A 14,338-nucleotide genomic window follows, 5' to 3' on the forward strand; every position below is an offset into this window, starting at 1 on the left:
GCATAATTACACTGAGCCAATTCATGCAGATATTCCACTGTCCCTCCTACCACACTGGCATTATTTCAGTTTAAATCAAGTCCCATTCATTCAATACCCAGCTTTGCCCAAAGGCACTAAGTTTTCCAAGAGCACTGACTTGACCACGAAAATCAAATTTAGCAGCTGAGGTTACTGGACTATCAACACAACAACATGATTTCACCTATACTGTCAGCCCTTCACAGATTCAGGTATTTCAGACCACCTCCTGAGATGTTTATGAAGGAAAAGGCAACAGTCACCCTGCGCCACCACACTGCTGCATGCCCAAGCAAGCAAGCAAGAGACACCATCTTGTAGTCATCTCTAAGGCAACACTGATATGTCATATCTGCTATTTCTACCATTGCTTACTGAAGTAGCCAATTGCCAACTCAGCATCTGCAAATCAACATGCTAGGGTGTTCTCAGGACACCTGGAAGGAAGTGGAGATTATGCTGTTCAAAGTCTTGGACCTTACACATAGCAGCAGTTTACCAACCTGCTGGCAGCTAATTGTGGTATTCACTAGGAAGATCCCTGCACATCGTGCAGGTGCAATAATACCAAGACAAATAAGCTCCAACACTTCCTATAAAGTTCTGTTCTCAGCTGCTTGCATCTTGGCTAAATAATTATAAGGACTCACTGCTGCCACGATAGGCCTTTTTTCTACCACTGTTTCTAGGAAGTCCCAGACAGAACAGTTCCACTGTTTCCAGGAATGGATTAGGGGAAAAAAATAAGTGTTTTGGCAAGCTCAATTTTTATGCAAGCTTTTTCTCCTCTACTCTCAAGGCCAGAAGCAGAGGTTTTAAAAGCATCTTCTGTATAACAAGGCTGCATCTTCTGCTGTACTCAAACATCTTTTGCGAAGGTAATAGCACTTGACATGTTTGTTTCCTGACAAAGACTGGTTACGACTTCACATGCTGCTATGAATTGGTTATTTCCTACTCACCTCTAAGTGGGGCTTTCCTCACTGTGAAACTAACCAGTACAATCAGAGCTGCATCTTTTATAGGAGCAGAAAGAATTCTGTCTAGATGAGCTGGCGAGCACTGGGCTGATAGAAAGAGCCACATACAGTACTTGCACAAGGTGAAAGATCCTTGTCTAAGATGACAAAACTCCCAAAAGTTTATTTTATGCTTTTCCAAGTGAGGCTTCATGCATAAAATTATAGGTAAAAAAAAGTAGAATTTCCATCCTTGAACTCTGAAGATGAATATTTCTTTGGGAATACTTCTATGCTGTCACTACACAGCAAAGTGGCAGACAAAGGACACGAGGTTGCCTAGCACAGAACAGCACTTGATCGTAACTTCCTGCATGAACTACTGAAGCTAACTTCTCTGGAATATTCAAAAGTTCATTCTGTAACCCCTCTTGACAGATTTGTCACAGGAAAGCTCAAAATCCTCTCCAATTCTTTGCTGCAAAGTGACAAAAAAAAAAAAAAAAGCTGAGTAAATTCAGTAGGAACAGATGCAAGTATTCAGTATTACATCAAATCAGACATCCAGAGGAAAAAAGGCACCAAATAACACAATCTTTCTCCCTCCTCGCTTGCTGTTATGCCTTAGATATTATAACACAAATGAATTCTAACGCAGAAGTAGAAAATGATTCTCATTTAGGACCATATAGAGCCCATTAATCCCAATTATACTCTCTACATAATAATTTCTTGTTATGCCCACCCATTGGTGTAACAGGCTGTGAAGGATGCGATGCACAACACCCCCTAACATTATCATTACGTGCCCCAGTATTGTATAGCACAGCTCACAAGCAAAATACCATTTCTCAGCTCTCAGCAACAACAGCTCTAACAACCACATGATTATCATTTATTAGAAGCAAATCACAGCTGCAAAAGAACACAGCATCTCTGGTATTTTGCTAGTAATATGAAATAGTAATACTAAATACCATAAAGCTGTGGAGTACTTATCTTTAGTATTTCCTAAACTGATTTGCTAACTAGATTCTGATTCTCAAACAAAATCTAGCATGCACACTCGTGCATTTTCTTACCAACTTCTTGCAACTGTTTTTGGCACACAGTGACATACTGTCATACCTTGGTTCAGATACACGCTTGCCAGTGGGAGGCTGGCAGATAGGAAGGGCTCAGCAAGGAACCAATTCCCAGAAAGTCTGCAGAGCGGGGAAGGAATGACTCCAGACACAACAATTAGTTGAGAGGGGATGCAATTAGTGGTGAAAGTTTACTTCATGAGATAGCCAGTAACAAGCACATGACACAAGAGATGAAGAAAGTGAGATGAACACCAGGGCATCACTATGAGCAATTCCTCTCACTCTAACACAAACTACTCAACAACTAAGTGCTACTTTGTGCAAGGGAGAGAGCATTCAAGAATGAGCACACAGTTCCACAACACTGAAGCTAGGACTGCTGCCTGCAGTTTGCAGAATTCTTTTTTCCAGACTAGGAATTAAGCACACGTACAACAGGGCCACACAATAAACTTCTGTCTTTGCAAAGACTCACTGAGTTAATCATGCATTTTTCTGGCATCTGCTAAGTTCTGCTTTATCAGCAGCTGCTGGAGAAGAAAAACCAGAACATGGAGATGTGCAAAGTGTTGCACCTAGGGAGAAACAACCCCAGGTATGAGGACAAGCTGGGAGATACCCAGCTGGAAAGCTGCTGGACAGCAAAGGGCCTGAGGTTCTGGCAGACATCAGCAGAACACGAGCCAGCCATGTGCCCTTGCCACCAGGAAAGCCAACATCATCCTGGGCTGCATTAGGCAAAGTAACTGCAGCAGCACAAGGAGGTGTGTCCTTACCAACCCTGAGTAGAGAGAAGGATACACCTGGAGTAAGGTGTTCTGGGCCCCTCAAATACAAGAGACGTGGACATACTGGAGAGTCAGAAGAAGGGCCACAGAGGTGATGGAGGAACTGGAGCTCCTCTGAGGAGAGCCAAGAGAGCAGGGACTGCTCAGCCCAGAGACAAGGAGGCTCAGCAAAGCCTGAAAGGAAGATCTGAAGAAGATGGAGCTAAGCTTGGTGCCAGGACAGGAGGCAATGAACGTGAACTGCAAAACAGGAGGTTCCCTTTGAACATCAAGAGTTGCTTATTTTAGCAACTAAGCACTGGCCCAGAACAAGCAAACCCACAGCATGGGTAACAGACTCATGAAAGGTCTCGCAGCACTAACCTATTCCAGGCTACAACAAGAAACTCCACTGCCTCCCACAGATAACTTCAATACCTCTTGAGAAACACAGGTAGGTCACCCCCATCCAAGGAACACTGAGCAGAATGAGTTCAGAGCATCTCATGCACTAGTGAAGTTTTATATTTGAACAGAAAGATTTTCCAGTTCAAAGGTACTCTGGGCTTCTTACACAAGTTATTTTGGGGAAAAAGCCCTTCATGGAGTTCCAAGTCAGTCAAATATTCACTAGCCTATCTTGTCCTTCTCCTCAGCACCTGTCCCATCTCAGCTGTAATGCAGCTGCTCTGTTAACCACCATCTCAGAGATGAGAATTTGCTCTTCTACATCCCATAAGAGAAGTATTATTATTTAGCCAATACTGATAATAAGCAAGGTAGTGTTCAGCCAGTAAGTCACAGTGATCCCATGGAGTCCTGTCACATACATTAACCAAACATGCTTTACACACAAAGAAAAAGACAACGATCAGCACTGATTTCAGGGACAAAAGCATCATGTGTAGCACTGCCCAATTAATTAGGTATGAAATGTGGAGGAGAGAAAAAATCCCCCTTTATTTAGAAGCCATCTCATCACGCTGGACTCCACGTTTCCTTACATTACAACTTATGCTATAAATCTTCCCTGTATCACTTTTTCCAATGTAACTCTCTTAATTAGAATCCAAATTAAATGAATGCCTTCTGTGCTTTCACATCCTCATTTGTGTAACCTCCAAGGGGAATGACAAGCAGGAATCCATTCCCAGCATACTGGATGGCATTCAGTGAACAGATTGAGCCTCACTTTGCAGCTTTTTTTTTTTTTTTTAATTAACCTCTGTGTTTCAAGAGAGCTGTAGCATAATTTGATACACGAGATAATGATCAACTGACACAAACTGGAAAGAGGAAATACTCAAAAGCAAAGGCAAAACAAGTTCCATGTTTCTAGTCCACCTTTCAATGTAGGTATTGCTGGAGAAAGTTCACTGGGAGTTGGACAAAAGATCAAACTGTGGTTGCATACACTTAATTAAATCTTATCAAGATTTCAAAGCTGTTTCTCAACTTCTGAGCACTACTTGTCATCCAGCAAGAAGAAATTATCACTATCAGATGCCACTGTACTCCCCCACCCCCAATATTAGCACAAGCTGCAGCAACTAGTGCAAAAATTTAGGTCATAACACGCACTGCAAGTAAGCCGCTGCATTTCCGCCTGCATCTCAATGCGCTGCGACTCTTCTTCTTGAGGCCTCCTCGTGTAGAGCCATCCTGCACAGTTCAGTTCCACATACATCTTGCCTTCCATTCCCTCTCCAGGCACAGAATGAGGCCTGTACTGACGCCAGCTGACAGCTACCTTTCCAAGTTCCCACACCATCTGAAGTGGACACAGGGTGCCATCAGGCACTGCCTTTTCACAGATCCCCAACATCTCTCGCTCCCCCACCTCAAATGCCCCCAGACAAAGCCTTCCTTTGGAAGCCAACTGAATTCCCAAAGCAAGTCAGCAGCAGCCACCAAACTCCCTCACGTTACCTCACTGTTCTCAGAGATGTACGGACACCCACCTGACCCCATCCCTCACAGTAACACATGCTTATGTTGAAGAGGTAAAAGTGTTTCAAAACTTTGTTTTTTTTTGGTTATTTCTTCCTGCCTGACATGTTTTGCAGACACGCAGACATCTGAAGGGCTTACCATGGTTTAACTGTTAGTGAGTCAGCAGCTTTTAAGAGCCACTATTTACGGTAACCAGGTTAAAAATACACATTGGAAAATAAAATCAGTAACTTGAGTTCTTTCTAAGCACAAAAGGAAAGTCCAGCTGCAAGTATGCGATCAGTGCCACAAGGGAGCTACAGGTTAGCAACAAATGCTCACACTGAATCACACTCAGGACTCAGTATTTCGTTACAGATCCAACTTTGCAACGACTCCTAAAGAGAAGAAAAAGGAGGAAAAAAACCCAAACTCTCATAGAATTCAACTGCCAGGAGTTTCCTTCCTCCATGCACAGGAAGTCCAGGATCGAGGTGTTACCTCTCCACAACGCTGCTAACCACCAAGGCGGCTTATTAGCATAGCAGCCCGGCTATTTACCTCTACAGCGTGACTCAGCCTACTATTTTCAAAGTTTTCCTTAAATATTCGTCCTACATTCCGTAACGGCAGTCAGCAGCTAGAGGAGAACGCATTCCTATCAAGTTCGGGCCGCCTCGCAGCTCTGAGCGTTCAGACGGGCTCCGAGCTCGCCGAAAGACGAAAGCTGGGGACACTCGACGCTTCGCTGGATGCGATGAGAAGGGGAAGGCGGGCAGCGCTCCGGCCGGGATCCGCAGCCAGGAGCGGCAGGAAGAGCCGGCGCGCGGCTTCACCGAGCTGGGCCACGGCTGGCAGCGCCTATATTTGGTATCGCGGAGATGGGGCACGGCGGGGAGGCTGCACCCCCTAAAGCGGCGCCGGGGCCGCAGGTGAAGGCGGCCGGCCTGTCGCTACCGAGCTCTCCGGGCTGGAACAGCCCCGCCGCCCCGGCCCGGCCCCGCCGCACGCGTGCCGCCCCGGGGACAAAAGGCTGCGGCCCCGCGGACCGCTCGGCGGCGTTCGCCCCTTCCCTCCTCCACCACCACCCCAGCCGTCCGCCGCTCGCGGTTTTTTTTTTTTTTTTTTTTTTTTTTTTTTTTTTTTTACCTTCATCTTCGAGCTCGAGTTTCTCCAGCATCCCTTCGGAGGCGGCCGGGAGCTGAGAGGGAGCCGGAGCCGCTGCCGCCGCCTGCGGGAGGGAAGAGAGGAGAAGGGGACGTGATGAGCATCCAGGCGCCGACTCAGCGGCCCCGCGGCGGCATCGGGGAGCGGCGGCGGCGAGAGCGAGCGGGGCACGGCTGCCCCTCGGCCTCCCGCACACGCCCGGCTCGCTGCGCGCCGCTCTTACACACACACCCAGGGGGAGGAACCGGGACTCGCCCTTCCTTCCCCCACCTCCCTCCCTTCTCCCCTCGGCGGCCCATTAACCCCGCGACCGCCGGCCTCCCACCGGCAGAGCCGTCCGAAGGTGCCGGCGCGGCCCCGCGCGCAAGCAGCGGCGTTCGGACGCGCGGGGGAAGCGGGGGCTGCCCGTAGGGCCGCGCTGCCAGCCGCGGCTCTCGGCCGCGTCTCCCCCGCGTCCCGCTTCCCCTCCCGTGGGGGAATGGTACGTTCCGTTTTGCTGCAGTCGGAGCCGCCGGGCAGCGGCGAGAGGGGAAGGGAACTACCACTGCGAAGCGCGGCGGGGAGGGCGAGGAGGAGGAGAGGGAGATTTGGCCGCAACACCGATCTGAGCGCTCCTCTTGGCCAGCCGCATCCCGCAGCCCATCCCGCGGCTGGGACGCGCGGCCGGCTGCGCCGGGTGAGGGCGGTGCGAGAGCGGGCGGGGGGGGAGGACAGCCCTCGGTTCCCCCCGCGGGGCGGCGGTGGTACGGCCCCGCGCGCTCACCTGCGGGCAGGCGGGCGGCACCACCGCGCCACTGGGGGGGGGGACAGGGGGTTCCCCCGGCGGGCGCTCCCCGAGCGGGGGCAGCCGCCGTCCCGCGCGCCGCCCTCTGTTCGCAGCTACGAGAAGGAGGCGGCGCCCAGCCCGGCTGTCAGTGTGCGAGGGGCGGGAGTCCGCCAGAGACGGTGTGGGGAGGGTTGTTGTGCTGAAGGTCACTCGTTAAAACCGAACCGAACGTTTGGGGGTATTTCGTCAGATAGAATTTTAACGATAGTGCCGACCTGGTCTGCTTCTCTCTAAGGATATTCAGTGGACAGGCTGGGAAAGTGGCAATATCCCACTCTTTGCCATAGAGACCCTTTGGAAATAAAATCCTAAAGCATTTAGCTTCTACTCAGGTCACTCTGAAAGTAATTCCTCCTATTTATTTCCGTGGCAACTACAACCGATACAAAGAGCACAGTAACACTGTTTGATAGAGCAAATTCTCAGCTGCAAAACACTATTTTTAAACATAGGCAGCACCATTAGCTATGCTTTTTTTGCCAGTGATGAGCAAGAGCCTGCATGCTGCACTCATACAAATCTGCATGGCCATCCAGAACACGGCTTGTATTCACATCACCCAGCGCCTCACTGTGCTCACATCCCCTGCTTGGTCTCCATACCCATCAACGAATGCCAATGGCTGCCATTTTTTTCTGCATGGAGGAATTCAATGACATCCCTTCGCTTCGCAGGCACTCCCGTATCAAACACCATTCTGTCAGGCTGCTGCTCTGCTGCCGTCTGTCGCACAGCAACAAAATGGAATATTGGCAGAAAGGTTCAATCTCTACTGCCATCCCACCAATGTTCACCTCTGAGATCATAGGCCAATATCATAAAAGAGGAGGCATTACTTTCAGAGCAGCCCTTGTAGTTTATGCTTTTAAAAGACATCCAGAATTTCAATCTGTATCCTATCTGACCGCTCACAGAAGGTCTGAAGGCACTTCCTATTAATCTATAGCATTTTTAGTCCGTTTTGAGTGTTTTGGAAGCTTTTAATGATCTCTGGGAGCTATTTTTAGAGGCTCTAAATAATTATATTCCATGCCATTTGCCTTGACATTGATGAGTTTTGCTGAACACAAGAGAGGAATAAGATGATGCCTGTTTGGAAATCACTGTTCTGGTTTTGTTTCTTGTTTAAAATGACAGGTATTTCCTCCACATTATCATCTCCCAAGCACCAGACACGAGGAAATACAATTCCAAGGTTATTTGTAGGTGGAAGTGAACTGAGTCTTGAAAGGTGCACGGTGCATTTCACTGCTGTGAAACAGGGATATGTTTATAGTAAGCCAGGTAAGCTCATGTGATACAGTGAGCCCCACTGCACTGGGAACCTCAGAGCTTAATGCAAGATCAGGGCTTTACAGTGGCTGAAACTACATCCAGATGATGAGTTTTATGAGAAACTCAAGATAACTTAAAGGCGGTGATTAAATATAGAACAGGGATTTGCAATGTAAACTTCATGCTGTTACATCCATATTGCTCAAAAAAACCCAACTAATTGCAAAGTAAATTGAGAAATAAAGGCTGAAATTCCACCCCTATTCTGCCTCAATTTTACAATTTATTTGAACCAATCCTAAAACAAGCTGCTGTTAATGGCGTTCATTCTGCTCATTGCTTTGCATTCTAGTTCTTTTTGTACTTGTAGGCAACACAATGAGTCAGAACAGGAAACTGATGCAGCTGAAAAGCAAACAGACCAAGAGAAAAGACTGGGCTTTATCCAGATGGGTTCCTGATCCAGCTCTGCGTGCAGCAGCGCTGGCACAAGAAATGCCAAGGGCAGCAGTGGCAGTGGGACCATGCCTCTGGAAACAGCCTGCTTTAATATTCACTCAGATCAACGGTGAGAACGGTGTTGTTGACTGTGAATTGCTACAGCAGTATACAAACCAGCAGATGTTTTTGGCAATCCTGAGTAATACCTCTCTCTACAAACTCTACTGCTGTTTTACAAAAGGATTACCAAGTGAAGGTAGGGAAAGTCTGTCTTTCAAAGCGGCTGTAATTCCCACCAAGATGATACTACATGCTGTAACATTTCAGTATCTGTTTGTTATGGCTGCTCTGCTGCCACAGGAGGTTTCTATTAACTATATCCTAGGGATTTGTCTACATTAGTATTTGAATGTTTGGTACCAGAGTTTGTCAGGTAACCCATTTGAACTGTTTGCATTGCAGTGAGTATAGCATACTTTGTATGCTAAATATCACTAAGGAAAATAAACTTCGTATCAATCTAGAAGAAAAATTTATGCAAAGTCAAAATTGCCTGAAAGCATTTTTTCAGATTTTGTAGGCCCAAAAAGCGAGGACATGTGACATAACACTGGTAGAGAAGCTTAATTAAGAAGTGCCAGCAATCTTTGTGGAGGCAAAGAAAGGCAAGGTTAATACAGTGGAAAAAGCTACAAAAAGGCTGATGTGACAGAAGAGGTTTGGAGTTCTTGGTAGGAATGCATCCACCGGGATAGGGATCTATCAGTGGCAGTCATCAGATCAGAGTGGCTGGTTGAGCCTGTTTCCTCTCACCTGAGCTTGGACACACACAGAGTAGATTTTCCTAGTGGATGAGTGACCCTAGGCTGCTGCTACTGCAACCAGTGGAGAAACGGTCCTTTGTAGGCCATCATTCGTACGACCTCTTTTAGACAAGAGCTCAGTACACATGATTTGTGTGTTGGGCTCCAATTGCTGCACTGACTAGATCTCTACATCTCCAGTTAGTCAGCTTCATTCTGCTTGGAGTATCTGCCTCTAAGGGAAGGTGGGTGGAGGGAGCCAAGAAACTGTAAACTAGTCACTAGAACTTCGATTCCAAAATGGATGGGAGAAAAAAACACACTGATTTTAAGTTATTAGAGGGAGGGAAGATCACCGGTTACTGCCAGCATGTATGAACAACACCAAGTCAATCTCACTCACCTTAATAACGAGTTAGAAGCCTTGTGGTAGGCAGATGCAGTGTGAGTTAATGAGACTATTGACACTATCTCGCATGACACTCTCCTAAGCAAAGCAGAGAGTCCAGATGAAACTGCTGCTAAAGGTCAGAGCCATACTCACAAGGAAGGCAGTAACATTTCTTTATCTAACTGGGAGCGTTTAACAGAGGATTGCATGGAAGGCTGTGTTCTCTCTATTATTGTTCAATGTTTTCACTGGTGACTCAATGCAGGAATAATGAATAACCACATTTTCACGTGATCCAGTACTAAAAGAAGCTGTGCCTTTATGGCTAGCCTTACAACTTAGATAATCTAGAGAATTCCTGAAATGCTTTGAAAAGCAGGATGCACGTTGGTATGGGTAAGTTCAGAGCTATACGTAAGTGAGAAGAACCAAAAATAAAATGAGAAAGGACTGGCTTTCAACAGTCATGCAAAAAAATGACTAAAGAATGAAACATGTCAGACAGCAATGTCAAATTCATGGGGAAAAAATCACACTATCTCTTAAAGTTTTATGGGTAAGGCATAGAAGTCTGTTCTACGCATTTGTTGATCAGCTAGAGAATTGGATTCAGCTTTGGGCATTGAACTCAAGAATAAACGCAGAGAATCCAAAGAAAAGCAACAACAGTGACATAGGAGTTGAGAAATAATGATGTGTAAAGAAAGAGTTGAAAACCTCCTCAAAAGAAGAGGACCAAAGGGAAAAACAATCACAGGTTCCAAAATGTAATACGTTCCTGCAAGAAGGAAAGTGACAAACTATTATCTGGATCCACTGGTTATGGAATAAGGAATTCTCTACTGAGCCTTGAGCAAGGAAGTCTTTGCTTGGACTTTGGGAGAACTTTCTGAATATGACAGTGAAGGACCATTATTTGATTGTGCTGGGAATGGGCTTAAGCACTGCCACAAACATATCTGTTCTCCAGTAAGAAATAGGTGTTTTCAGTTAAATTCAAGGCTGCCCATCTCCAAGCTCTGCCTGACCGTTCTCCATCATTCTGTTCTGATCACTGAAGGCAGCAGCACTGCTGAGTCTGATCTATGCCTGGGTGCCACCTGTTCAGCTCATGGTTCAGCAGTAAAACAGAATGCCCTTCGAAGTACTTCAAAAGGAAAAAAAAATGACTTACCTTATAAAACCTAATGGATTGAAGAGCAACAAGAAGGAATTCCCATCTAAATGCAAATCAAGACAAACCCATTTTGAATGCAAGAGTAAACTACAAATGGTAATTTTCCCACCGTTCCTAGTGCTGCTTACAATTACAGTTGTATCCAGCTCAAGTAGTCAAACATCTCTTCTCCTGATGAGCTGTCAATGAGCAATTTAGAATTTTTTTCTGAATGTATGTCATAGATATGCTTATTCTGTAGCAGTCTGTGCAAAGTTAATTTTAAAAACTTACTGCTTATTTTTGGTTTAATTTAGTCTGGTTTATGAAGTGGAAAGAGACAAAAAAATATCAGAAAAAAAAAGGGTTTCATCTGCTGCTTGCTGTAAGTTAAGTTCCCACTTGTTTTCTGCTCAAGTGTGATAACATACCAGTGGTCTACAATACTGGAAAGGCTGGGATCATGGGGGCTGAGGTTCGAATCCCATCCTGGATCTGCTAACTGCATGGTGGAAAGCATGACTGTAGGATGTCTGAGTGCCCATGGTGTGATGAGAGAACAGAGTCAGTCCCAGTGTAGAGTTCTGGTCCTGGTTCTGATGTAGAGTCCTCCTTACCTCAAAGACCTTGGAGTAAACAGGGCAGCTGTGCAGGTAGTGTAGTTTCTACCATTTATTCTAAGGAATCTGTGTTCCAGCACCAAACAAACTAGTAGGGAGGGGGATGTCTCATACAAAATGCTGGATTCAACTTTTTTCTTCCTGCACCTGGAAGAAATGCAATAAGATTTGCTCTGGTCTCAGAAGGCTTTTGAGATATTAGATGCTGTAGTCATTCCAGTGTAGTATGTATAAATGAAGATAGTGACAATGCAGAAATTACAACATGTTTAGATCACAGTAATAAAATACCTACAATGCCTGGCACTAAAAATGCACTCAGCATTCTGACTTTTATCCTCCCCAATTGAATCCTGACTTGTGGCAGCTCAGTACTCTGTCCCTAATCTACAGGGCCCTAAATGAATTGAGATACAGCAATCCTGCAGCACGTTTGAAAGTATGGGGCAAGTTGTGTCTGTTCTCTATGTCTTTCTGTTATTGTATAGTGACATTAAAGATGACTCTAGTGGCTTCTTTTTACAATAGCCCTAACAGACTTTGCCACTCAAGCCAGAAAGGTTTTTTCCTTCATCCCAATGCCATCAGAATAGGAATCAATCAGTAGTCCTAACGAGGAGTCTGTTGGCATGGAATACAGATTAACTATGTATTGCTTTTACATTTCATAGGTAATTCCTAGCCTTTGAACTGAATCTGTATCCTCACACGTACCAGAAGCTATAACATTAATTACTTCACAGAGTTAATTATTACTGATCAGCAGTCCCTGTTGGGGATCTTTAGCGGGTTGAACGGATAACATAATTGGAGCAACAATGAAATTTAGTCTTAAAAAAAGAAAGGAGCACAGAAGCACATTCAGCACCAGGAAAGATGTTGAAATAAACCCTGTGCATTTATAGCAAATCTTCACTGCAATCACAGCACGGAGTGTTGAAATCCTATTACCCCAAAGGCATACAAACTGAACGTGGAGAGTGATTTTGCATTTCTGGTGGAAAGCCCTACCTAAATATTTCTGTATGGGATGATCCCAGTGAGTTCTGTCACCGACCGGGTTGAGAAACAGGACGGGTTTACGAAACCTCTTTTGATCTAACACCAGAAACGAAGAACCTGTCCCATGTGAGAACACTGCCCTACAACACTGTTGCTTTGTTTGAGAAGAAAAATTGTGTTCCAGTGGCACAAGAGTTAAGTGATTCTGAAAGCATAAACTTCAAAGGAAGTAAACAAGCAAAGTGAAAATCCAGATTGCCAGTTAACCTCTCAACAAGAAATACAAGTGGAGAAGAGGCGGCCCCTCTTTGCTCAACCTCTGATCTCTGGGGGTATTTCTGTCTCACTCTGCAGCTCTGATAGAGTCTTGAGTCTGGGATATCAAAGAAGCCTTCTCCAACTAAGGCTTTGCAGGCACCATTAATTCCTTAGCTCATTTCTGTAGAATATAGATGGAGACTGACTCGGTGTTACTAGCGTGAGGTGTTAGTGATCAAACAGCACGACAATTAACATTCTGCCCCTTTTAACACAGAATGAAAAGCAAAGAACGTCCCGTGCTTGGGAGGGGCTGACTAGAGCTTGGTTAGAATACTGATGTCCCAAATAGTGCTATTTCTGCAAACACAAAGATGCCACTTAGCAGCTTGAAGTATTCTGAAGTATTTTGTCTCAAATGTTTGCTATCATACATGCTTGAAAAGAAATACTTCTCTTTGAAATAGGACCTCTCTCTTACCTCACTAGTTGAGGGAAACGAGAAATTATTGCAGTAGTAATCAGGTAATAAGCATGATTAAAGTAGAAATATCTGGTTGTGACAAATGTACTGTTTTGGTTTTTTTTGTTTGATGAATAAAGCAGGTAAGCATTGACTGATATGAACTGGATGGAGGAATAAGTGTGAGCCTGCATTTACCTGACGCTTCTTACACAGGATTAGTTGCGTTAGTTAAAGTGAAGCATTTAGGTAAGTACTGTTGTTGGATGGAGGCCAGAGTCCTGCATGATGTTCCACAGAGCACAGGCTGCTGAGGATAACAGATTAAAAAAAAAATACTAAGAGGCAAATCTGATTTGTATGAACATTTACTATACACCATTTCTTCATCTTAGTGTGGTGTTTCAAAGCCTTGCTCATGGGTGGTGGCTCTACTCTGCAAATACTTACTGCACCAGCTTTCAGGCATGGTGTTTTTTAAACCTAGAATTAAATAGTTTTTCCCTAATCAAGCCTGAAGAGAACTGATGCCATACTTCGAGCTTGAGTAAGACCCACAAAATTCTAGTAGACCTTTAGTCACTGGCCTACTGTTAAAATGGCATTTCTGTGATCATCAGCAGGTCTCAAAGACTGGAAGCAGTGAGTCCAGATGGTGAAGAGATGCAGGTGAGAGCTGCTGCGATGGGTAACTGAAAGACAGAGGCAGATTTCAGCTCAGAGCTGACTCACCCACAGTCTTGACAAAACTTTTAGCTACTGACATGCAGCTGGGCTGACAAAGAATTGGCTCTGTGGCATGGGCTGCCCTACAAAGTGGATAACTGCTAAACAAATGAGCTGTGCACTAGGCGCTCGCTTTCTAAGAGCTTATCTTAACTGAGGATCTCAATCCACTGAGTATTCAGAAGCTATCTCAGAGAGGCAGGCAAGGATAATAAAGTACATTTCAGCGCAGTTTGTAAACTTCCTTCAACACAAAGCCCATGGTTGCCTTGTAATCTTCAAATAGATCATTTCTGTGACAAAAATCTATTATTCAGATGGTGCTCAATCTGCATAGCTTGAGGAACCTGGCCTTCCTCTGAATTATTCTCAGATCTACTGCTGATCACTCCAGGCAAAATTGTTGTGTATTGCTTCTCTTTTTTTGTTCTGCTTAAAAGAAA

At 45.2% G+C, this 14,338-nt stretch overlaps 1 protein-coding gene across 14 annotated transcripts in view; it reads right to left on the reverse strand.

Annotated features, from left to right (window-relative positions):
• The window catches only part of PRKAG2 (protein kinase AMP-activated non-catalytic subunit gamma 2), a 184,929-nt gene that overhangs the window by 32,462 nt on the left and 138,129 nt on the right, over positions 1-14,338 (reverse strand). For 12 of the 14 annotated variants that reach the window (XM_048951501.1, XM_048951504.1, XM_048951505.1 and 9 more), the window contains one exon: positions 5,917-5,998. In XM_048951501.1, the coding sequence (XP_048807458.1) occupies positions 5,917-5,998 (82 nt within the window). Of the gene's footprint in view, positions 1-5,916; positions 6,171-6,259; positions 6,379-14,338 lie in introns of those variants that run through there. The other 2 variants (XM_048951514.1, XM_048951513.1) reach the window with 2 other exon arrangements.

The sequence above is a fragment of the Lagopus muta genome, chromosome 7 (assembly GCF_023343835.1).
Source record: "Lagopus muta isolate bLagMut1 chromosome 7, bLagMut1 primary, whole genome shotgun sequence".
NCBI lineage: Eukaryota > Metazoa > Chordata > Aves > Galliformes > Phasianidae > Lagopus > Lagopus muta.